The sequence below is a fragment of the Alligator mississippiensis genome, chromosome 1, assembly GCF_030867095.1.
Source record: "Alligator mississippiensis isolate rAllMis1 chromosome 1, rAllMis1, whole genome shotgun sequence".
NCBI lineage: Eukaryota > Metazoa > Chordata > Crocodylia > Alligatoridae > Alligator > Alligator mississippiensis.
Genome location: NC_081824.1, coordinates 256,048,930 through 256,075,705, shown reverse-complemented (window position 1 = coordinate 256,075,705; position 26,776 = coordinate 256,048,930). Strand labels below are relative to the sequence as shown.

The 26,776-nt window shown below is 41.2% G+C and overlaps 1 protein-coding gene and 1 long non-coding RNA gene across 2 annotated transcripts; one reads left to right on the top strand and one right to left on the bottom strand.

Moving 5' to 3' along the window:
* Positions 1–5,339: 5,339 nt before the first annotated feature.
* On the bottom strand, positions 5,340–25,966 carry BTLA (B and T lymphocyte associated). Its single transcript, XM_059720515.1, has 6 exons — positions 25,656–25,966; positions 12,741–13,049; positions 11,592–11,627; positions 10,157–10,291; positions 8,058–8,104; positions 5,340–6,381 (listed from the first exon to the last, which is right to left on the bottom strand). The coding sequence occupies exons 1-6, from the start codon at positions 25,741–25,743 to the stop codon at positions 6,040–6,042; spliced, it is 957 nt and encodes a 318-aa protein (XP_059576498.1). The 5' UTR covers positions 25,744–25,966; the 3' UTR covers positions 5,340–6,039.
* Positions 13,046–25,787, top strand: LOC109280365 (uncharacterized). Its single transcript, XR_002086659.2, has 2 exons — positions 13,046–20,394; positions 20,593–25,787. It is a non-coding gene; the product is annotated as an uncharacterized LOC109280365 (long non-coding RNA).
* Positions 25,967–26,776: the final 810 nt, after the last annotated feature.

Here is a 26,776-nt window from a genome sequence, read left to right as displayed (position 1 = left end):
CTTCCCTAATATAGCCTATGGGCTAAACGTTGAAACAGTGAAAACTTTTTGATGAAACGAAACAGAACAGTGCTTTCAAAATGAAACACTGTCCCATCGAAATGGCAAAATGGAAGTTGAAATAAAATGGTGTTGTTTCACACAGCCCTAGTAATTACAGCACATTGGAGCAGACTCAGTCAATTAATTGAGTCTGCTGGCATGTGGTAATTACTGCAGTCCACTGCTGGAGCATGATAATTGCCATGCTTCAGCAGACTTCAGCATCATGTGTATCACTATCCCCTCCCTGGAAAACAGTAACAGAGGTGCTTTAACTAAAGCTTGTCAAACTTTAGTTAAAGTGCCTCTGCCACCATTTTTCAGCATGGAGACGCTGATTAAAGAGAAGCTCCAGGCACTTTGATTAGAGTGGTTCTCGGAGCCACTCTAATTAAAGCTCCCCCACCCCCATCTCGCCCCACTCCCGGAGCACATGTGTAAACACCCACAGTGACTATTCATGCAATTAACTGAGAGTTAGACTGACACTTCAGTAAATCTAGCTTAAAAAAAGATCCCCTCTGATATACTCATGAGTACTGTTGTGTTAAATGGAACATAGTTGAAGCACTGTCTGCCTGAGCAGAGCAGAGGACTGGACTCTGATCTTCTGAGGTCCCTTCCAGCCCTAATGTCTATGAATCTATAAATCAAAGTGTACCCTTAAAATGACAAGAAATATACCATAGGGCAGCTTAAGACTCTTGGTTAAGTCTACTCTAAATATATCACATTCTGAAAACATCAGTCATTGAGGGTAAAGCTTGAGTAAATGTGTTTCCTATTGACACAATGCCTAAACCAGCTTAGGCATAATAACAGCCATTCACACCAACTTCAACTGTCATGCCTTTCAGGCCAAAGGTGAACATTCATTCTCTGAACAGAATCTTTATAAAGTTAATTGAACTGTCCAAGATGCACAATTCCCATTCTTCATAACTGCATTCAAATGCAAGGTATATGTCCTTCATGAAGCAACAGTGGGAAGAGGTTAAACACAGGGGGAAAAATGAGGTCTAAGTTTTGAACTTAAATGCACTTCTGAGAAACTTGGTATCCATGTTGTGGTGGACTGGATGAGGCTAGAAAGGCATTTGTTAGCCAGCTGAGACAGACTGAGGGTGCATTGGGGTAAACTGATGTACATGTTAATGTTCCCTTAATTTGTTCTTTTCTTGACTTTCAAATTTTTATTTCAATGATAGGAAATGTGCTTGAGCAGGCCACATGCTAATGTTAATTTTTTTGCACAGGAATATTTTCATTTGAAAACTACAAAGAAATCTTCACCTTGAGAGCTCCTGTCCTAATTCTGCAGCCCTCCCTACATGCATGTCTTAAGTCCTGTGGTCAACATTGCTGGTATCCAGATTTTTCTCAGACCCCTTTCTTTTTCATCCATTCAGGACATTCCCTCTTCCCACACAGGACATCCCTGAAAGTCTGAGCTGGGCAGTGGTGTTCCTTGCATCTGCTAACTCTCATTGTACAGCCAACCCCACCATATAGTCTACTTTCACATTTCTTCCCTTCCCTTATCAGTGGAAAGTTATGGAGGTGGATGGTCCAGTCCTTGCTGTCACAGAAATAAGCTAGATAGTGATGTGCGGAAAGGCTGTGCGGTTGGGCCAGGAAGTCTAGTATTGAATCTGGTGGTCTTGACACAACAGGGAGCAGGATATAGTGGGTGAGTGTGGGAGGAGGGACGGGGGGTAGAGAGCAACTATTGCAGCTCAAGCTGATGGCAGAGTAGAGCTTGTTTCTTCCAGAAACTGTTCTTGATCTGGTCATGTATCAACCTTGTGGTTCACCAGAAAGAAAGCTATCTGACAATCCTTTGTACCTAAGAATCTGCAAAGTAGAATGTGCCATGCTATTCATTCTTATTTCTGAGTAATGAACTAACACTTGGAAGGAGAGAACTGGGGAAATGAAGTAGTAAGAGCAGGTGTGTTTCACTCGGTGTCCTCCAGTTGAAGGTGTTTCACTCCAGTTGAAGTCCGTTTACATGGTGCCTAGCCATCTAAAAGTCCTATGCTATATGCTACATATGCTGCATAGAAGCATGTGTATTGTGCAATCCGTTATCACTCAGACTGCACCTGCAGGCTTTCCCTGTACAGAACAAATCAGTGGCCTGCAATGAAAAGTGACGACCACTTCTGCTGCCACTGGCATGAATTCAACTCCAAAGACTTCACTAGAACTCCCACAAGTTTTCATGGGCATAACTGAGTACATAGTTCTTACCTGGATGTGTGTTTCTGGATTCCTGTATGACTACACTGTATGTACAACATGTTTTTTGCAGAAATTGATAGCAGCTAAGGAAAATCAAGAAGAAGAACTGATAATGCACTTGGGAAAGCTTTATGATGTGTTTCAAGAAGTCTAGTCAGGTACCAAATAGTCCCCATGGAATGAATCGCAGGCTACTTTTCCTAGATGGTTGCAATACAGTAGCTGGGAGGATTGAAATGAAAGTAGGCATTATTTTTGTTGTTTTCTTGCTTTCCAATATTTTGACAAGCACACAAATTATTCTTGAATGCCTAGAGCTGGCTTCTCCAAGTCTAATGCCAAGGCACACGGGTAGGATAACCTAAGAGAAACTCAAACGGGCATTGCTGATGCTGTTCCCATTTTGGGAACACAAGTACATTAATCTCCAGGCTGTCTATTAAGCCCTAAAAATGGATGGATGGAATTCTCAAATGGAACATTACATTACTGACATCCATTGCAACTGGGGGAGAAACCCCAGGCACCACCTTTGGGGGTGAGAGGGAAGAGCACAAAAATAGCCACTGCCGCAGCTGTGGCTGAGCATGCTGCTACCATAGGCACCATGGCAGCCAGTGCTGCCCAGTGCATTGTGGCTGGTCCAGGCACGGAGATGCCTTGCTGTGCCTCTGTCAAGATTTACTTAGATATTTGAACTAAATAAGCTAACTCCTTCATCAAAAGATGGGTTGGACCTTCCAGTTCCTGGTAAATGAGCTATTTGCACACTGTAGACATTCCCCTGGATAAGTGAAAGGAAATTGATGCCTATGTTTTCCAAGGAAAGAGAAGATAGGAGCTGAACAAATTTAATTTTACCTGCACAGATTATTTACTCCTCAAGTGATAGATGTTTAAGCTTCTTATGTTTTCCTACCACAAAATGTATGGCCTTCTGTGTTAAAAGTATGCATGGTAATATGCATGAGAGCTCTCTCTTGCAGTTAGCACATTTGGTGGTATGGTGGTGAAGCACTTCCTGTTTAGCTACAGAAATCTTACCTTCCAAATCAAACTTGGGTCTGTGGGGAGTTCACTTACCTACAGTTCCCACTCTTGCATCTGCCTTCCGATTTAACGGCTGCCTGCTTCCCATTTTAGCATGCTTCCTGCAATTATTCTGGTATAAGTCATTTCAGAAAAGGACCTGTTCTCCTCTCTGATTTGTAGCTCATGACATCCTTTTACTTCCATTAGCTGACCACCAGATGTCATTAGGCATTCATTTCTGCTCCCCTGTCCCCAAACATGCTGTGATTAGTGTTATGAAATTCAGTGATCTCAGTTACAAAAGCATATAATAGAGAAGTATGGTATATAATAAAACAGAATATTTGATGTTATTTTTTCCAGGAGATAAGTCTTTCTCTTGTTCCTTTAACAAATGATATTAATGAGATAGTCAATCCATGGTTTATGTTTTTCAACTGAGAACTTGGTCTAACAAGCTTTGTGGGGAAAATTTCCACTAACTTCAGTGAAAGTTTTGCCCACCTAGGTAGTATGATTTGGCTCAGACCAAAAACAAACAAACAAACAAAAACCAGACTTGAAACAAGGCATAGGGATAATAAATATTCTTTATTAGCGGTAGAGCAAAAATCAGAAACCTGTTAATATCTGTGGTGTTAAATGGAATTACACAAAGATACAATATGTTCACAAATGAGTATTTCTCTTTTTTCCATTAACCTAAGTGCAAATCATCCAGCATGTTGCACATACCCTGAAAACAGCAGAACTAGTACATCCTTCCTTTTCAGTTGCGGTCTGTATTTTAACCAAGTTGAAGACTCTCTCATTGTTGCAGCACTAAACCTGTTTTTACAAATACTGTTTGGTACCTGTTTCAGTATATCATTTGCAGAAGCATGATATTGAAGCTGGAGCTAAACAAATGCTGCAAACCAATTGCACAAATATGCTTTTGAATTTCAAGCATCAGATCTTTCTCTTCTCCCCATCCCTTCCCAAAAGATAAATGTGGAGGGAGTTCTGTTTGTATCCAGCTTTGGAGATAATATTTTTATTAGTATTATCTCCAGTTGCACACATTTTTACATGATCCAAGGTTAACTTACATGAGTGAAAGCTGCTATCCTTCATCATTTATTGTCCATTTATTGATGCAAAGTTTTCATTGTCTGTTTAGGACAGAGGCAACAACACATCTCTTGGGTAACCAAAAACAGCCCCAGAATAATGAGTAATGACTGCTTTATGAGAACAGTTTGTGAACAGCCATTTGTCTACAAAAAATGCTCATTACCATTATGAAAAATGAATCAACATAACTTTTATAAATGAACTAACTGCAGTAGACAAATTGATAAATAGCTCTTTTTTCTCTTTGCCTATCTCACACCCCCTGCCTCCATCCCCAGCACAATAAATTGTCCTGACCAAGTCTGTCTTCCATGCAAAATGCATCTCAATCACTCAGCATAAATAAATTGTTCAGTTCAATATGAAAGTAATGGGGGAGGAAAAAATAAGTAGCACAGGTAAGGAAGACTCTGCGTTTCAGGTGAAATTCTGAAAGACTCATGGATGTGCTGAGATGAAGGAGATGGAAGGACCTAAGAAGGATGAATGTTTTTGCAGAAACAGTTTTGAGGGAATCTGACAGGAGGCTCTGAGTAAAGATGAAAGTGATATGATGTCAGAAGTAGGCATGAGTTGCTTACCTCAGGCAGGGTTTATAAAAATGAAAGCACTTCTTAACTAGGTCCTCAACTGAAATGGGGATGAATTTGTGGCTCTTTTCATGTATGAGAATGTGGACAGCAGCATTCTGCCTCTGTTGGCACATGGATAGCACATATCTAGGAAAGCCATAGAAAAATGAATCTCTGCTTCCTTCTGCTGGAGGTAGGGATCTATGTGTCAGTAATAGAGCTTGTAATATCATATCCATTACCTGTAAATTCATCCATTTAATGTATGCACTTATTATGTTAATTCATTCATTCAAGAGCTTAAGTACATTCCACCTCTTTCCCCCCCCCTCCCACCCCCTTTATATTCATACTTCTCCATTACCACTGATTACTCCCTGATCATTCTTCATGTTATTTAGGTAACTTTTCCTAAACTGGCTGGTGGTTAAGAAACATAACCTAGCAGTAAAAAAAACCCCCAAAAAAGCTTGTTGTTGGTTAGTAGCAGGTTTATACATTCTTGGGGTTCATAGAAAACTTCCAAAAGACATGTAGTCTTTTAAGCTTTAAATATATTTGTTCTAGCAAAATGTGAATCTGCAAAAACTCCATGAACAAAAATAACCCATTATTTCCCCCAGATGGAACTAGTATAGCTCACTGCCTTTTATAATTTAGAAAAAAAAAATCCTATGCATTCAGTCTTACTTTTTTAGTCTTACTTTTAAAACAAATGTGATCTGTCCAAGGGTTTACCTAGCTCTGGGCTATGTTTGAATAGAGACAAAGAGACTTTCCAAGAACATGAGAGTTTCAAGTAAATTCACAAGGGTGATGGAAAAGACCTATGCACTTGTTAATACAGAGCTATCCATGTGAGCTCCATTAAAGTGTGAATTCCAGAACATATCATCAGAATGATTATGTTCTTCTAAACAAAGAGAAACCCCCCTAGATAAAAAGGAAAGATGTCCCTGTGGTGAAACTGGAGTCCTAGTGGCACACACAACATTAAGGTATTGGCTAAAGGAAGGAGTTGTCATTGCCCAACTTATTTCTTCACATTAATAGCAGCATATTCTGTAAGTTCAATATTTACATCTAGCTCTCTTGGCAGGAAATTGTCTGCAACAGCAGAATGATTTAGTGAAGCATAAACGATGGAGTCTAGGCTCTCTGTTAAGCGTAGTTTAGAAGGGATAGCAGGTTTGTCACAGGCAGGCCTTGGTTCTGCCCCATGACCATTCCAGTGAGGAACATCATTGTCATAAACTGCACTTCCATCTGGCAGCTGTAGTTGGCTTTTCATGATGCAGTAGTCAAATGTAGCCCCTTCATTTTGAGCTGCAGGAGTCCTGTTGATGTAGGATTGGACATCTGTAGGGCTGTTGACCTGCAAGAGAACAGAATGGGGTTTAGCTCTGTATGGAACTGTGTATTAGGTATGGACATGGCAGGTGGAGCCTACGTATGAGACAGGGATACAGGGTGTTGAGTTCATGCACTAAATGTTAGGAAAATATTAGAAAGCATTGACTAACACACCTCTAGCCTTTCTCTACCTTGTTCACCAAAGTCAGTCTTGTCTTCTTTCTTCTCCTCCTCTTCTTCTTCTCTCTTTATATGATCTCATTAATCTCAGGGCAAAGCTGATACCATTTTGCCGAAGCTCATCTACTCCACTTTTATGGCCCGTCACTCTTCTCACTTGTCTCAGAATCCAAGATTCTCCCTTTCTCTCAACTTGCCCTCACCCTTCCTATCTCCTAAACTCCCTTCACTTCTGTCATAACCTAAATTCCGTTTTTCTTTATCCAGATTCTTTAAATCTGCTCATTAACTGGTGTATTGCTGAGCCTAGAGACCTCTACTTGGCCCCACTTGCTCATCCACCTACATTCCATCTCTGTTCTGTCATGTTCTGTTCCTGGTGCTTTAACGTGCTTTTCTCTAAATGACTCCTTGAACCCCCTGCACTTTGCCGTATGTTGTTTCAACTCCTCAGCAAGTTCTGCAAATATCAAATCATCTCATGCTAGCCACTTATAGGAGCCTCTTCTTTTTGCTCAGTCTCCTCTCCTTGTGTGCAATATGGCATTTCTCCTCCACTCTAGGCTTGATTCAGTTTTCCTGTCTTTCTCCTCAGCTCACTGCTGCTCGCTCTCTCTCTCTCTCTCTCTCTCCCCCTCCCCTCTCCCCCCCCCCCCCCCCGACCTGCTCCTGCCATGCCTCAGTCCCCCACTGGTAATTATTTTCCTTTCCTTCTGTCTGAGGGTTTTGGCTCTTTTTCCTTCTACTCCCCCAAATACCACTGGTTCCCCTTGGACAATACTTCTCTTACCTGGACTATAGCAAGGCCTCATTCATCTTGTCCTATGACTTCTCAGCCCTTAATGGTCTGTAGTTTCTACTAATACCACCTTTCTTTGTTTGCTTCTCAACAACATCCCTTGATTTCTGCTTTCTCTCATTTCCACATCAAATTCAAACTTCTTGCCCTCCTTTTCATTGTTCTGCCTAACTCTGGTCTTACTGTATCTCTCCTTTTTGTTTTTTTAATCCCCCTTTCCAATGACAGCATCCTATCCAGGCTCCTCTCCTGAAAATCCCCATACTGAACCTCTTTGCATCTTCCACATTTCCCCATGTGCCCAGCCCTCCATTCCTATGTCCCTTCAGGATCCTATCCCAATTAGATTTCTTCCAACAGTTCTTGACCTGCTACAACCCAACAAGTATAGAACAATTTTTTATATAAATGTTTTTTCACTTAAAGTTTTTATTTCACCCTATGTGTCATAGTCATGGTATATGCTGAGTCTTATTCAGACAGTTTGCTTTGTGAGGTAAGCAACTGCTTTCCTTTGTTCCTACAACATAAAGCATGCTTTCAGCACTCCATAATTACACAGATTATACTATGGCAGTGGTTTAGTGCTGTATTTTTAGTGCTAATAGTGCAATATTGTGAAACACTCCACAGCACTCAAAAAAACCCCCAAACCTTGCAGCACTCTGGTTGAGAATCATTGTGGTAAGGTTTGGTACTACAGCAGAGCTCAAGCATACCATGTTTATTTCTGTCTGTGAAGTTGCTGGAGTTGTCTTGGATTTCACTGAAAGAAAGAAAAGAAAAGAAAATGTGTCAGTGAACTATTGTGTGATTTGTCTTCCTTCGAGTAGGAAGGGGGTTGTGGACACTACTAAAACACTTCCTTCCTTGGGGCTAGGGAAAGACATTAAACATAAACCGGCTTAAGTGATCAGAACCTGATTTAAACCTGTAACAACAGATGCTTAGTGCACATAAACCAATTTGAGAATGGCTGAAACAGCTTGAGATAAACCTGATTGAATGTAGTATCAGACTTAACTGATTTGGCTTAAACTGGTTTATGCAATGTCTGTCCCAGACCCCTTGCTGGTTTAAGATAAACCAGAGGCCCCCAGCATCCTAGCATGCTTTATGGGCTGGGCAGGGCTCTCTGCTCTACAGTAGGGCTGGCCCCTTCCCTCTGGTCCCTGGCTGCAGCTCCAGAGACTGCAGGCTGCTTCCCCCCCTCTCCTTCCCTCCCCCACTTCCCACTAAGCAGAAATTCTCTGCTTCCCTCTGCTTTGCTGAGAGATGTCTGTGTATTAGCTAGCAGACCACATGCTGGCTATGGTCCATGCCAAATCAACAGGTAGGATCACCAGGCAGAATCAACAAGTAGCTGGTACTGTCCCTATGTTCTTTTCTTAATTGGGTGAGAAACACTGTTATCAATTCCCTGCTGGACTAATCACAGCGTCCTGCCCAAGCCTGGCCACCCCTACCCCACCCCCCCAGCTCCATGCTGTAGAAGGAAGGGAGGGCTGCTCTAGTGCCCCTCCCCACCCCCTGCAGCTTCTAGCCTGAGCCACTGCAGGCATGTGCTTGCATTTCTGGGATGTCTGTCCAGTTACAAAACTGATTTAGCCTGGCTGTGTTAGACTAACCTGCAAAGATTGAATCAATTCAGGCTCAGGCTTTTTGAATGTCTGTCCCTACCCTAAGTGATCCAGCTCCAAAATGGAAAATCTGTGTTAGTGCAATCAAAATAGATTCTATGTTGACAACAGCTAATAAGCAAGAATTGGGAAATGTGACAGAGAGTTTATAGAATATGTTTGTGTCACTACATAGCTCTTTTGAATATGAGAAGAGAGCATTCCAGCATACTGGGGAAAACCTCCCCCATAATAACTGATGGGGAAGGATTTCCAATCTCAGGCATTAATCATGGAATACATTCAAAGTCATGCCCTCCACCATGCAAGTATAACACCTTGTACTGGAAAGTCAAAAAATTGTATAGATATTACCATTCAAAAGTAGGAAAGAGAAATGAATACTACCTCTCATTAAATCAAGATGTATTTGAACTATGGGATCTATTTCTGAGGTGCTGGTGAATACCATGCAGTACAACAGCTTAAGAGGAGAAGAATAATGGAACTGACTGAAAACTCAGAGAGAAATAAGAGAAGTAGAATGCACTTAAATGGGTTTTGACTAATAATAGAGTTAACTCTCCCTCTCAGACATTGTTGCATGTTCAATGACTTTTCCTCAAAATAGAAAAAAAAAATTAATGGCACCATTTGAAACAATTAGAGGCAGGGTTTAAGGTTTAAGTTTGTTTTGTGTTTATTCAAACTTCTTCCTCTCTGCCTGGATTATGCATATGGAAGAAGTGAAACTGCCAAAGAATCATCACTGTACACAGCTAGGTTTCTGCCAGAAAATGTCTTCAACCAGTTATGACTTTTAGGGCATGTCTACATGTTGCCCTGTGGTAACATTGTTACTGCATTGTGCTTTAGTACTTCCCAACAGAAGTACTAAAGCATGGTGCAGTAACCAGCCATACTGCACTGTGTGTATGGTGCATGGTTAGTTTTAGCCACTACTTCGCCATAGGGGCACACTAAAATGGGGGAGAGTAATGCTGCAGCGAAGTAGCTAGTGGTCACATGTAGACTCATGTGATTGCTACATCACCAAAGCATGTTGTATGGTGATGTGGTGCATCACTATGGTGATGTAGGGTGACATGTAGGCGTGCCCTTGGAGAAATAGATACTTCACAATAAGGACAGCAGAAAAAAGCCACAGGAGCAATAGGTAAAATGGAGGGAGAGCTCACCTTTGTGCCATTTGAGACAACATAGGCATATCAGGATGAGTAGAAACAACGCCCCCAGAGATGATGTGCCATAAATAATCCACTTCATATTGTCATTTTTATATCCTTGGGGATTTTGTTGGATGCTGGTGGTATCTGCAAGTTCCACTGAAATGTATTAGTATGTAGTAGAGAATGTTAGCTGAGTTATTTTGATCTATCTAATCAGTTTTAAATAGTTTAATTCATTAATTGCTTAATCTCCTAAGAGGACATTTTGAGATCATCCTTAACTGGGGTAGCTAAACAAGCATCCTACAGAGCAGTGGATGAAGTAATGTACTTAGTGGATTGTGAAAGGCTGGCTGAAAAACAGGGGGTTAGTATTAAGAAGCTACTCAAGACTGCTGTAAAGTCTAGACTGTTTCTTCCTTCTTCAGTTATCCCTTTCCTAAACACTGCAGTGTAAATAAGCCTGAACTGTACAGCCTTACAAAATAGAAAACTGAAAAAAAAACCCAAATGTCACTTAGAGAAGAAAATCTAACATTCACAGTTCTAAAGGCAAGCATCTGTTTCTCAGATTCCTGACTGGCAGTAGCCTAATTTTTCACAGTGCTGAGTTCCCATTGAAGCTAAACTCTTGGCGCTCTTGAAAAAAACAATCACACATGTAGATGTTTCAGTCTTTATTCTGGAGTCTATCCTTAACCTCCCATGTGAAAGATGGCAGAATGAAAAGAAGGAGCCAGATTAGTGGAGTGAGGGCTATATTTATATACTGGGCACTCCATGTACATAGCGCCAAAATTGAGGAAGACAGTAAGCGAAATAGGGTGAAAAAGGAAAAGAGCAGAAAGATAATAAAAACCATATCCCTTTATCTCTGTTTTTAAATGCTTGTAACATACAGGATGCATGGTTTCTTTTTCTGTAAATGAGGTCTCTGCTGTGGACCATTGGTGTATGGTGTCAGCTGGCATACAGTGTGTGGGTAACATCACTGAATAGGCCCAGCAGATGATCAGATTATGGCTTTGGGTAATTATTTTCCACAACCACAAGTAAAGGTGTGTTTACATCATGACACGGTAGGCCTCTTCCCAGTAGGGACAGCCTGTGGGTTATGTAGGAGGACTCTGTTATGTGTGTGAGAGAAATTAAAAGTATGTGCTGCGGTGCTTCTGCTAGAGAATATTTTACCGGCTTTGCCTCTCTTCTACTGACATAAGTTGTCTGGGGCAACAGCAGGAGGCTCTGGGAGCTCTGGGGATATTAGACTTGGAAACTAATCACAATGAGTTTTATTCCAAGCGAAGCACTTTATCAGGTAACAACTGGCGATTCGGCATTTTGGTTAAATAGAACTCCTGCATATGCAAAAGAATCCACACAAGATGCTCATATAAATACTGGGTACTTCCCTTATTTTAGGAGAATAAAACTCATAACGTACTTGTTGATGGATTTGCAGAGGTACTTGTATCTCCTTCTGAAACAGAAAAGAGGAGGGAAATGAAACATGTCTGAGAATGCGTGACATTCTCTTCTCAGGTTACGTTTTCTACCCTCAGACAGTAACGTTTCCCCTTAATTGAAGTAAAAAACATGACAAGAAAGAAGAAATGTAGTTGATGGGATAGAAGACAGTACTTGTCCTTTAGTGCTGCCTGAGAAATACTTGAATATTTTATTCTGACTTCCTTGATATGACTTAAAAAAAATAAAAAGCTAAGTGGAATAATATTCTAATAGTATTAGTTTCACCATTTTTCCAAGCAACAGTACTTGTGAGTGCTCTTTTTCTTATTTCTTATTTGTTTCTTATTTTCTTATTTATTCCATGCTTTCTCTCGGGGCATATGTGTACTTCACCTCAACAACACTGGAGAGCATTGCAGTGAAGGATGTCACATCCACCTTGTGCACTTAATACCCCAAATGAATATAATGTAGCCCCATTACTGCAGCATTGGACATGCATCAATAAACTCTCCCAGGAACACAAGTTCACTGGTGTGTATACAGTGCCACTCTGAGGGGGCTATCATCCATCTGCTTCAGGAAACAGAAAATGCAAATTGGGCCTGACAGCTATTGCTCTTAGACTGGTCTCTCCTGATTTGTTTCTTCCCCTCTGTTCTGGTGTCCTTGTCTACTTGTCTACCAACAAGCACCATATGTGCCCCAGATGATTCATATGACTTACGACTAAACCATCCTTTCCTAATCTTCCTTGCCTATGACTGATGTTTCCTACTACTAGATAGGCCATTCACATGTCACCTTAAATCTCAAGAGATTCTAAAATCTTCCCGTGACCATATTTTCCTTTTATAATCCTTTTGTGTCCTGCTCGATCTCTTCCCACTGACCAAAGAGGGAAGACAGTGATGGGAACATTATGAAGTGAGTGATACTTGATTACTGTGGTAGCTAATAGCATGGGAAATTATTCCTAAACAATCCTTGCACTAACCTTGTTTCTATACCACTGAATAACATGCTTGGAGAAAAAAATGATCAACCAGGGCGAATGTTTTATACTTCAGATCAATTTGAATAAAGAGAAGCCCTTCACAATAAAGGAGCCTCAAAAACTTACCTAAAATGGTAACATTTACTGAATGGCTTACACTGCTTATATTGCCTGATATTGCTTGACAACGGTAAAGCCCACTGTCGTTCCGATGAACTGAGGAAAAAGTCAGAACAAATATGGTATCTTCTGTCCATTTTGTGTAGGTTTCCCTGGTTTGCAGAGGTAAGCAGTCGTTCCCTTCTACTTTGCACCAAGACATGGATGGCTTCTCATGGCAGTATTTTACTGGACATTCTATAGTCGCAACTTGCCCAGATTTGCCTGTATATCGGGACTGCCTTTTAATCATAACTTCAACAGAACAAGTTACTCCTGGAAAAGACAAAAACCATGTAAAAATATGATTTGTTTCATATTGTATATTGCCCAATAATTCTTTTATTCTCTTCTGACTCTCATTACTTCTTACCTGAATTCTCTATGTATTATATCTATCTAGACCCCAGCAACTTTTACATTAATGGTGTGATTAATATCTAAATTGCAGCATAAATTATAACATGCCACTTGTTCAGCCAATTTATGATGTGATAAAATGACAAACCATCAACAAAGATACCCTACATTTATTGTGGAACCTCTCCATAGACAGTTTGTATCATGCTTTAAATTGAATGTATGGCATGTGCCCCTGACCTGGAGCTGCCCTGTGCCCCATCTGGATGATTAGCTGATTGTTAGAATAGGGTATGAGGCAGCTTCAGATTCTGGGACACAGCTATCCCGTTCCAAATCCTCAGGGTCAGGCAGAAGACAGCTTGGGTGCTGAAATGGGACTAGAACTGCCTCATGCCCCATCCCAATGAATGGCCATTGCAGGCTCTATCCCTGGGAATTAGACAGGGGCATCCCTGGGTTCTGGGCCTGGTCACCCCTGCCTAATCCTAGAGGTAGCTCCAGATCTCAGATCTGGGACCTGGGACTGCTCTCTGCCTGTCTTGACATGGCAGGATGCACAACTTTTTTTGATCCAGTGTAAACTTCCTTAGATTCCAATCATATGACCAGATTAACCTATGCCTATGGTTCATTTACAGACAAGATAGTATAGATTATGGCTTCCTTTATCTTAACTAGAGACTGGCTTTCATTACCAAAAAAATAGGTAACATGAAATAGAACTCTTTGGGTGGAAGAGCAAATGATATATCGTGCAGATTACTTAATTTTTAATTTTTTCATTTTTTCATGCTAGGTCTGTTATTTACAGAGCAAATATAACTCTTGTACAATGTAGCATTTTTTCTAATATTGCATAAATAGACTGGGAAAAAATATCAGGTCCATCTTCACATTTCTCACCCCCTCATGAAGCCATATTTATGAAGTGATGCACTAGTGCATCTGAGAGGATAATCTGATGAGCAGACCAGCTGAAAGAAAATATAAATTGCATCAATTTTTAGTTTCCCACACACAGCTTCCTCCCACTGACATTTACTTCCTCTTATTCTTATATACCATACCTCTGAATTTGAAACCATGAACTCCAGCTGTTCAGAAGGCAGGTATAATTGTGTGCTGGGGTTTTTCTAGTTATTTCTTGTTCAACATTTTTGCTATTCTGGGATTTACTTTAGTTTTCTGTTTCCTGCCTTAAATAGTTTTCAGTGTACTACTGCCATTCAGTTATAAAATCAGTGAAAAAGTAACGAAGTTGTGCTTGTCTTGTACTTTTTAGAGGATCAAGTTCAGCAAACCCCCAAATTCTGAAATCTGGGAAACTGAAATATCATAATCTTTTACTATCTGATATTTGATAGTAGACACTGGCTACTAAAGGAAAAGAATGTTGTACAGTACCTACATCGCACACCTCATTATAATGAAATGAGATAATGGTTGCTCCTTGATGTCCAACATCTTTTACTGCAGTGTACCTGTATTATGGATAGGACCTTACTTTAGCTATGTAACACCGTTGTATACTGAACCAACCCCTATGTTCCCAGTCTGCCCCTCACCTGCTGGACTGCCTGGTCCTGTTTCAACCATGTTCCTGCTTGGCATGCAGTCCATGTCAGCCCCTACTTTTAGCTAGTCTCTCCACTACACTCAGATTTGGTGTGTACCTTATTGTATGTTTCCTGGTTTTAGAGATGTATATTTGGGTTGCTTTTGGGTGTACCTGTGGAAATGGGGTCAGGGACAAGGGAAACTCAACCACCAGTAGGTGGCAGAAAAAGAAGTTCAGTGTCCCCTCAACCCCTTTTCTTCTATCAAGAGTGGTACAGTTTCTTCACATCTCAGCAACTATACAGTTAGCAGGAAGAAGAACTCAGACTACACAGAAGGGTAAGACTGCAACAAATTCTGTATCCTACATGGAAGAACAGACTTTTCCAAAGAAACAGGCCACCAGATCCCTTCAGAAAATTGGTCAGCAGTTGGTCTCAGGCCCAAAGGGCCACGGCCCCCAGACCCTAAGCATTAACTTTGCATATTTTTTTATGATTTTACTGGTTCAGTATAGTACTGAGCATTCTTCCTCAAGAAGGTATGGGGGTAGTGCTGTACACTAACTAAGATATAGGCTGTGTGATTGCAATCTGTTTAAAGCCATCATTTGATCACTCTGATGTGCTCAAAGGACATTGCTGGAATCAGTCAGGCTAGGGACAAACATTCAAAAAGCCTGAGCCTGAACTGATTCATTCTTTGCAGGTTAGTCTAAGCTGCACAGCTTAAACTGATTAATAACTGGACAGACATTCTCTGTTAAACCAGAAAATGCAGGCACATGCCTGCAGTAGCTCAAACCAGAAGCTGGGAAGTGCTACAGCATGCGTGCCAGCCACTGCCAAAGCGGGGAGGAAGAGAGACACCCACCAAGACTTTCAACCCTCCCTGCTAGAGTAGAGTGGGTGTGGCCAGGCACCAGCCAGGGCTAGCCGGACACATAGGATGCCAGCCACCGGCCTAGGGGTGGAGGGTGAGCTGTTGCCAGATTGATGAGTGGGAATGGGGAAAAAGTCCTTTCTCTGAAGCAAGCATGTATTGAACACAGCAATTTGCAAAGCATACAACAGGGAACTATGAAAAATTATCACCTAAGATAAGATACAGCCCAGTAAAACCCAGTTATGTATGCTGATACACAACTTAGTCTAACTTAAAATGTAAAGCAGGAAGACAAGAGAAAGCCTTGCATAAGTCTTACTAATCCTGAGGGCAGAGTGTTTCCTTACAGCCAGGCATTCAGAAAGGCTTTGTTTAAGTTTTTACAGGTTCTGCTTGATAATGTAAATGTAGCTCTCTGCATTATTTGGTGTGCAACTTCCAGCTGTCTGCAGTTTCCCTTAACTCCATCTCCAGCACATATGCATGATGACTTTTGGTCTTTGCCAACACTTCCTACCTCTCAGTCTGGTCCTGCAGGTCTTAGCTCTGGGCTTACAGGTGCAGGTCTTGCCTCTGTCCCCTGCTCCTGCTGTGGAATTAATCCCCTCCCTGGCTGCAGACAAGCTGGACAGAGGGAGAAATTAACTCCATCTCTACCTGGTTCCCTGAAAGCTGTGGAGGTCCGCCGGGTTTGCCAGCAGGGGGGAGAGGGGATGGAGGGAGAAATTTGCCTTAGGGGCCATGGCAGGCCAGCATCTCGCCATGCCCCACCCCTGCTCTGGCTACAGAGCAGAGGAGGGGCCAGCCCTGCTGCGAAGCAAAGAGCCCCACTCAGCCCAGAGAGCATGCCGGGATGCTGGGGGGTCTCTGATTTGACTTAAACCAGCAAGGGGCCTGGGACAGACATTGCGTAAACCAGTTTGAGCCAAATCAGTTTAGTCTGATACTACATTCAACCAGGTTTATCTCAAACTGGTTTCAGCCATTTTCAAACTGGTTTATGTGCACTGACTGTGTTCTGTCACAGGTTTAAATCAGCTTCTGATCACTTAAACCAGTTTATGTGTAATGTCTGTCCTTTGCCTCAGTGGTTAAATATGCTGTTTTCCTGAGAGGATGCAGGCTGTATGTTGAGGAAAAATTGGACTTAAATCACCCTACATTTGGATCATTAACTGTATTCTGGAGCACTATGAAGCCCAATTAATTTTCAGACCTAAATAATCATGGCAATTTGAGGTGAATTAAAAGAGTCAACCTTTAAACAGAAAAGGGTTTAAAGAGATTTTCAAAGTGGCCTCTTCAGCTCTATGTAATATTCTCACTTAAATGAAAATATACCTTGCTGAAACACTGGCTCTGGGAGCTGTGAACTGCTCCATTCATCTAATTGGGTGCTCTCATCTCCTCCCCCCACCCCACTATCAATACTTAAAACCTGTGATATGTATTAAATATTCCACCCCACTGTGTGTTTTGAGGTCTGGCACAACTGTTTGCTTCTTAACAAGGAGGAAGGGCTTGCTTACCCAGATCCCAGTCCACATGGTAGGGCAGGGAGTGGGGCTCAAATATTCCTGGAGAGATTGGTAGCCTCTATGCAGAGGACAAACAGAGGGACTTGGATCCTTATCAGAAGTCAAGCCCTTTTCCAACAAATCCCAGCTTCTATTTGGGCAGCAGCAAGAGGGACTCAAACCTGACTAGTTAGGCACCCATACTGAGAGCCAAGACATGGGCTTGGTCATCCCTAGAGAGACAGGATCTCAAATCCTATCATACAAAATGGACCAGGAGAATATCCTCCTCGTAGGTACCACTTACCTCTGATGCCTCACCAGTCCCTCTCCCATTCCCCAAATCTCTCCCCCATCTCTTCCACCTCTTAAACCTCAAACCTCCCTTCCTCCCAGCAAGCATTTGTATATGCAATTTATTTTCTTTTCCAAAATATTTTGAACAGCCTTCAGCATTTACTGATGTTGAGAGTACATTTTTGCAAAATTGAAAACCAAAAAAATCGTGTGACAGAAGCATGTTAAGAGAATAATTTGCCTTCTTTTTTTATGCTCTTCCACATGTTTGTCTGAGGGTTGGTGAAGGGTTTCAATGGCTATGACGCATCTGCCTCAAGCAACCCAGCTCATGTGAAAACCTTGCTTAGTTTCGTGAGTGCACTGTGTAATCTATTGAGTGTATAAGAATCAGACATGCTACAGTCTTGACAACCAGCTTTTTTTTTAATACCTTTCAATGTTGCTTCCACAAAGCATTTGCCATGCTTTAGTTGTGGTAAATGCCCAGCAATTGATGCTATTTTGGGTATGATTAGATCCATAGTTTGCTCCCAATGAGCACACACAAACATTTGGTAATGTCTGTCACCTTTAAGAAAAGTTTGGGCAGGGCTGTTCAGTGGGGCTGTTATCTCTGGAAGTCTCTGTTCAATTTACTCCAAATTTGGAACAATAACCCTGCAGTTCTTGCACATAACCCTCCGTGATGTTCACCATGTCCTTCAAATGTCCACCAAATCCTCACCTGCAGGATGAGGATTTTAGAGCACTACAACCTTTCAACATAAACGGATTTTCAACCTGAATGATAGCACAGCTGGCTCTCTTTTGTGATTGTGTTTCCAGCTGATTTTTCTTAATATACACAAAAGACTTTGGGAATCAAAAAGTTAAAAGGTCCCTCCCCAAGCTAGAATGGTTAAGACATGTCAGTTTACGTTGTCAATGGACTGTTAAATCTACTCGCATCTGAGTGCTTTGACTCTCCAGCCTGAATGATCCAGTACCCTTTTAAAACTGGGGTTGAGCTGAATTACAATTCCAACATCAGTACAAAGCCAGGGCATGGCTTGACCTCTTGCCTCTGGAGCCATAACAAGATGCCACTCTGTCACTATACTCCCTACACAAACACACACTTTGAGAGTATTTAGAAATATTAATAAAAATATTATAAGCCTGAACATGTAATACTGTACTACACATACACACATCCCTCATTGAGACTGTACATGTTATTTAAATTAATCACAAGGTGAGATCTTTGTAACTCAGACTTTTCCATTTCTGATGAAAGGAAAGTACAACTGGTCTTTTAGAATGTAGGTCATATAGATACCACAACAGCGCCACATGGCTAAATAGGGTCTGAAAATGGAAACAAAGACCTAGATTAGAAAGCAAAATCTTCTGTCTTGGAAACAGATTTTAAAGGCCCCATTGTAACTCTCACAAATTGGGAATGAACATCAACAGCATGCTTGTGCTGTAACTTTTTGTCTTTCTTCCTTCCTCAACACTAATACTACATTCCCTGTCTTGTCCAAGTTAGACCTAGTTCCCATAACAGCTCCTCAGAATTGCAGGGGTTTTATCCACCAGGATCTTATTACAGGATCAAAAGCCTTAGATTTGCCATTTTCAGAGCACTGGTATGACATTTTCTTCATCTGCAAATCCCTGTACATTACTATGGTAATGCATAAATTGAAAAAACAGGGTCAGATGTCAGTTGGGAAGGAGCAATTACTCCAGAAAACCTCCCTAAGGGTTGCTACACATTTGAGGGGATTTCCTTGGACCCACATACTTAGAAATAATTACATTGATTTTTTCTTCATTTGAATTTGAGATAAATATGCAGTTGAAAGGAATATGGCTTTACTAACAGGCAGACATCACCCTAAGGTTATGACCACTGTGGACTGGAGACAGCAACCTTCATCCAACAGTAGGACCTTCCTGAGCTAGGGGAATGTGTTGCTGAGATGCCCATCTCAACTCAGACCTCTTTGAAATCCTGAAGTTCTCACAAAGAGGTCTTACTGAGCTGAAGCCAGGAAAGGGAGACCTTGAGACAGAAGGTGTCTTTCTTACAGAGACAAACTAGCACTGAAATGTAGAGATGCTGATCCCTCTGCTACTAGTGCCATGCTAGCATTATAGAGAAAGACTTCAGCTTCCCAGATCATTGGAACATGCCTGCATAGGTGATCACAGTGAGAAAATCCTTTTCTGAAACTTTTCTGCAATGCTACTCTTAAAATCAGTGATTTGCTGATTGATCCAGGTGTCTGTGATTGCTGTTGTTTTGGGTTTTTTTCTAAAGAAAGTGCATGAGTGTGCACTGAATTCCAGAACAGCTTACTCTGAAAACGCGAATGCTGGCATGGGCTAGTGTAACAAGATGTCATCATTAGGGCAGAAACACTGCCTTCTTTGAAGAAACAACAAAGGAAACGCAGGAAGTATATAAATTTCCTTTCTGATTTCAGCATGCATGATGGGTGACATGCTAACTGGATGTGCAGCAGGTGTTGCTAATTTGCTCCTTTAATTTATACTTCTCCTGTTTAACTGCACCTTCCTTAAATCAGGCTCAGTAAATAATGAGGGTGGAAGGGAGATAAAACTGATTGCTTCTAATGCAGTAGATTCTCCCTCATGTTGTTCCTGCCCAATGATTATCTTGACCCTCTCAGCATCACCTGTGGACTTCTGGGAGTCACTGAATATAGGTCAAGGTAGATCGCATTTCCTTTTCTAATACAGCACTACCACTGACGTACAGCTCATTTGTGTAATGCTTAAAAAAGACTATCTAATGCATGAAGGAGCAATATATGTAAAGCTCTTCCTGCACATCTACCCCAAATGAAGGGTTAGGTGCTGTTGATCTATTTATGCTTATTGATTTTTCACTATTAATGAGCCTACCAGGTGAAGGTATTCAGTGAGTAAGTCTTGCTGTAGAAGCCCTTCTACCTCCTATAGGAGGTTCTTTAGGATAATCACCTTTGGTAAGTGAACCTTTGTAATGTGCTAATTCGGAACTATGTAACTTGAGTTCATTTTATTTGGATGTGGACAAGAAATGCTGTGACTAATGAGGGAATCTGCTGTAGAGCTGTAGCCCAAAAAGGTAGAGCATTTATGCTTTGGTTTCCTTCTTTTGGGTATGTATATGTGTACTTATAACTTTGTTCCTTTTCTTACAGGGAACAAGGAGAGAGAGAACTTTGGGTTTGCATCACTTTAAGTCTTACATGTTATAAGTAAAGAAAGTCTGAAAGTTTTTGTGCCTGACTTCATTATAACAAAACTGCACAAGACCAATTAAAGCAATTCTCTTTCCAGCTTCCCTGTAATGACTGTTTAAAGGGAGCATAGTGGGCCTGAGACTTCTGTTAAAAAATGGTTTATAATGAGTTTCTGGTTTCACACGGCATGCTAAGAAGTAAGTAAGAGGTCTTATTGGATTGATGATTTCATGTACCTGTTATGGCAAATACTGGACTATGTTATGGTTATATATAAAATATAGAAGCACTCCAACAAAATTGAATCAGCATGCAATGGTGAGCACCATTTACTAGCTATGTCTTGTAAGAATATCTTAAATCTATTTGCTTTTTTGCTGGTGCTCTGATAGAAATGATGTAATCCACAAATGATAATTTAGATGTATGTAAGTAAGTTCTGGGATGACAGCTGAAAATAATGCCTGTCACAGTTGGATATACTAGAACGTATGCCTTCAGGGTGTTAAGGAAGGATGATCATGATCAGTGCTTGGATGCAAAACTCAAGATTAAGGTATCTGCAAAACAGGTAGCTGCTTGTACATCCCGTGTGCACTTACAATCATCAGTAGAATCATACTGACAAAAGCTGCATATCCTTTAGATAATCTAAGATCACAGGTTGCAAAATCACTTATCTCTAAGAGTTCTGCAAAAGAGGACTATGATCAATGAAAAGTATGTGAATACCCACACTTACAATTCAGAGGGGTCTGCACATCTGTTCAAAAATTTTAGAGGTCTGCAAATGAGAAAAGATTGAAAACCACTGCTTTACAACACCTGAGTACTGTTGCAGAAAACCAATCTTCAGTTTTCGGCTATACTGAATTCTTTATAAAAAAGAGTAATATTCTGTCTGATGCATCACTGAAATAAATATCCTAGCTAAGGCACATGCCATAACTTCTCAGAAAGAGGAAATTCTCTTTTCAATTATTTTATTTATTTATTTATTTATTTATTTATTTTAATATTGAGAAAGGAAGTCCTACCTTGCCCTGCCTTTGCCTTAGAAAATACAGAAGAGAATAGTGTGGTTATGACATGAGAGGAACTTAGGAATGTCTTAAAAAGGAAGTAGAACTGAGATTTTTTTTTTTTTTTCTTTTTCTCCTGCCAAGAGTTACTTGGAGGGAAAAAAATAAAGTTTAAACATTGAGACTTTCATGTCACCCAATAATCATTTTCTTCTCCTTTTTTATTTTTAAGGGAAGGGGGAGGGACATAAGTGTTTACTTACTAAAACTGTGTCGATAAGAGACCAGCTACTTGTTTTTGTTTTAAAAGAAACCTTTATCTCACTCAAAGAACAAGCAAAGGGGCTACAAATCACTTCCTGCTCCTCTCTCCTCTCCTTATCCTCCTCTGTGCAAAGCACCTTTGCAAATAAAATGTAAGGCTAAAGACTTGAAAATGCACCAATATGATTTTATCAAAAGCAATTTGTCAGGTCTCTGTCTCCAAGTGTAAATTATTGATATGTACAGCTCCATACGTACCTGGGTACTACAACAGTAGGCATGCTAAAATGTCTCAGTATTAGTTTTGTTAGTGTTTCTCTATACTGGACACTTTTTCTGTCCCCCTCTCCAACAAGAAATAAGCATCAACCATGCCATTCTTCAGGCAAAAAATAAGCAAGACATAAGATGTAACCTTTTTTAAAAATCAATCACCAATTTTATATAGATCTAATAAAGCCATAAAATTCCTGGACCAAATCTGCCCTCATTACAATTCATGGGCTGGGATATGGTGGTGAGATGTGTACGTTTTATTAGGGCCACGCATTTAACACTGAGTCTCTTACAACTTCCCTTTAAAAATAAATACACAACCAGAGTTTCATGGACAACTCTGCTTTTACTCCAACCTGCAACATAGGAAAACTAAATCCAGAGTGGAATAGTAGTGAAGGCGCTATTCGAGTGCTTGCCTTGCATCCTGCATTCTACTGACAGCTGTTCGTGATGTTGGAGTGGAGTGATGCTTATGGAGTTGTCTTGTTTTGTTTTTAGGGTGGTTAATGGGGGTGGTTTTTAGGGTGGTCTTGTTTTGTTTTTAGGGTAGTTTCAGTAGTCCCTCCACAACCTTGGAGAAAAAATCCATGATTTGCATCAATACCTAGTACAATTGTCAAGCTAACTTCATGGATAAAACACAAGAAGTACACCTATAGGGGGGTACACCATCCCTCCAACCATGGGACATTGTGGGCAAGGTATGACTGGAGACCCTGGGCCAGCATAGGGTACCTGGACAAAAAGCAAGAGCACAAAAGGTGCGGAGGGCCACTGCTGCTTCCCCTTGACTGACCTGGGGGTTTGGGGGCCAGAGCTGTTCCTGCCCTGCTCCAGCTGGAGACTGTGGGGAGTGGGTCCATGGGATGATTAGCTTGGCTGGGGACAGCAGTGATGGCACTCAGTTTCCTCCTCCTAGTTCCCAGTCTCTGCTCACCCCTTCCTGGTGTCCCCTGTTGGCTGGGATAAGGCACTGGAAGGGGGGGATCTGTGTACCACTGTTGCTGTCCCTGGCTGAGCCTGGCTCCCTGCATGGCTGTTCCTGGGGCTCCACCTGCTCCTGCATCAAGTGGGAGAGCAGTGGCAGCACTTAGCTTCCTCCTTCCAACACCTGTTCCCAGGGGATACCTACAGGGGAGGGGCAGGCAGGGAGCTGGTGCTGGAAAGAGAAACCTGCATGCCACCACCACTATCACCTGTGAAGCCCGTCACCCCACATGACCACAACCAGCATCTGAGTGGAGCCATAGAGACTCTGAGGCTCCCCCTGTGCCTGGGACAGCAGTGGAAAGGGAGTGCAACCACACTGCCATACCCTCCTTGGTCTGCCCTGGTATAAGGTAAGATTTGTACAATAACATTATCTCAGCCATGTTGCATAATGGAGTGTTTAAGTGTCTTGATAAATATCCATATTTATTCTGCTCAAATTTATTCTGGATGTGAAACATGACTAAATTAATGATGTGGATGGAGCTTTCGCTTTTGTCTTTCCTCATATAATTTTAAGAGGGCAAACGTAATGTCTTACCAGTGTCTAGTTCATATTTACTCTCCTTTATATGCAAAGAGTAATTTTTTCTGTGAAAAGAAATATCAATTATTGTCTAATGTACATCTGCTCTTAGATGTCTGACAGTGAACTATAGCACTTGTAGCTGATATTTGACTGATGAAAGTTGCCTGTAAAGTTGAGTCAATACAGAAAATTAGACTACCTTAGATTTTGGCTCTAGCTTGATAACGGGGATATTTATTTTTTCCTGGCATGAAAGTTCCAAAGTTGAAGATTAATGCACAACACAGCAAATCCGAGACAAGACCTCAAAACCACAAGATTCCCCATTTCTTCTACTTTTCCTGATGGTAAGATAGTGCTTTCTGCACAACTTGTGTTCAAGTGATGCAGTAATAACATGCTTCCTGCGGGTCATCCCGGAAGCTGCTTGAGAGCAGCAGCTCTGCTGATGCCAGGCTGGGAGGGCTTTCATGTCAGATAGGAGATGCAAATTCAGTAGGCTGGAAATGAAAATGTTGGGGCATTTTCTCTCTCATGCATGTCTGAAACATTGGGTTTTTTTTTTTCTTTGTCTGTTCTTGCATGAAACTTCCAGCAGAAGCACTTTTGGTGGGTGAAGGGGAAGTAGTCATTTTTCTGTTCCCAGTTAGAGGGGAATTTTCAGATGCTCTTCTGTTAAGTAGGGCTGGAATAATTTCTTTTGCTTTTGAAAGCAATTTGGAACAAGCACAGAAAAGCTACAGATAAAATGTTTGTGTCATGCCTGTGACCATGTGTAGTCAAAGGTCTGTAATAGGGGCAGCTCACAACGGTTCTGCTGTTTCCCTCCTTCAACATGAGGGTACAGGAGTATTAAATCATTTGCCCAAGTGCAGGTCATATAGTGGCCTAGAGCTAGTCAAATAGCCCCTACTGCCAGGCAAACCAGATAGGGCACATCTCAGACCCCATCTGACATTTTTGTGTCCTGTGGCTAAAGGAGCTCCTGATGTTTGCTTAATTTTAATTTCTGTCTCTTTATATTAACATGACCTTTATGGAGAGTCTGGAATATGCTACAGATTCCAGGTGTTGGAACTTCAACAGTAGCTAAAATTGATTTGGTACGTGGAATCAAAATAATGTAGCTTGACTTTTACAGTGTACTTAAAATGCTTTTAAAACCAAGATATTGGCTGCACAAATCTTGACTTAAGTAACAGCACCATAAATGTATCAGTTACAACACATCTGCCCCATTTTTTCCCATTAATCCCCCCCCACCACCAAATACAAAGTATAAAGCTGGTCTCCTGCATGAGATGGCTCATGACCTTGTGGTCCATAATCACTCTGGGTCAAAATAAGCTAAAGAAGCCACCGACTACAGTAAAAACATCAGGGATGAATTAGGTACGATATGTTATGAAAGTACAAGGCCCAGTTCTCATGTGCTCCAGTCATAAGTCAGGAGTAACCCTCTTGAAATCAACAAAATTTCAGTGATTAAAAAGAAGAGGAATATCAATGTGTGTCTACAACACGTGATTTTAAACAAGCTTTGCTATTGTTAGACCAGAAAACGCAGACCCCAGACTATAATCTGGGCTTAATTCACATCTGAAGGATCCCTAGGCCATAACTAAGGTCTCCAGATGAACTGCCTCCACTCTGCAGAGCACTTGGTTGGGAAGTTTGAGTCCAATCACCATCTACTCAAGATTTAATCTCCACACTAACTCAGAGGCCTGGTTTCAGTTGCCCCACAACCATGCTCCCGTTATTGTTAGCGCATGTTAGATACATGCCCCATTTCATTTGGCCATTGTACATCTGACTGTAGCTTCATAATCTGAATGCTTCCCTTGCCAAACTACAATAGGAACTTCCTTGGTTTATGATTGTGTTTTTTAAGGTAGTAAATCAAGATGCATTACATTGATAAGCATGTTTCTTACCGTGAACCTGATGATTACTCAGAAGAAGCACCATTAGAAAGATGTGCAGTAAAATCCTACTTGTCTGCATGCCTGGAGAAGCCTTCATTTTATGGTCATGGTACAGATGGTTAGAAGTTCCTCAGTGGTAGAGAAGCACAATCCAGGTAGCCTCCTACAATGCCTCTGTAATTGCCCATGGTGTGAGTCTGAGCTTATCTTGACTGAAAACTTAGAAAAGGGAGGGAGTTGAGCAGTGAGGAAGAGGGCGGGGAAGGTTTAGAAATCTGCTATGCAAAGATCTGACAGGTTTTACACGATGACTTTTTGTGTGGTTGTAACATCACCCACCTATACTTGCTTCTAAAATCTCTGAACTGCAAAAAGGTTATGAACAGAACATCTTTTTTCCTCAGAGTGGTAAGCAAAAGTAACCTGCCCCCAAGTGCCTTTTTCAGTTCAACAAATGGAACTACAGCATTTTGAAAAAAGTAATGACTGTATAATTTAATGCAACCTTTAAACTGTGGCAGAGTTCTATTTAATCAGACTTTTCCTGAGAAGTCTTGTATTTTTTTTTCTTCTTGATTTTTTTTTTTAACTTTATTTATTTAAATATATTTGTAATGAGACAGGAAGATCTAAAGTTGCCAATCCAATTGCTTTTTGCTGTTTGCTATTTTGTACGCTTCAAGCTTTTAAATGAGAAGCGGCCAACCTGCAGCATGCATGCCAGAATTGGCACAGGCAGCCTTTCTGTGTGGCACCTGGCAGATCAGAGAGGGGAAGGGTGGCACAGCAGCAGATTAGGAGTGCAGGGCAGGGAGCAGAAAGCAGATTGAGTAAAGGAAGGGGCCTGGAGTGGTATTTTTTGGGGGGGGGTGTAAAGTGTAAAGCTCATTTGTGGTATGCCTTCCAAAAAGGTTGGCTCCCACTGTTTTAAAACTTTCTAGTGTTCTCTTTAGAGTAAGCACAGTTTTTTACTCTCAGTTCCTATACCCTCGACCACTCATCTCGCTCTTCCCTGGACAATCTGTCCTACAGTATCCTCTCTGAGATGGGGTTAACAGTATTCTAGACAAGACTGAGTGCTGATCTATATGGGGGGAGGAGGGGGTTGCTAATGGTGCAGTGAACAGAGG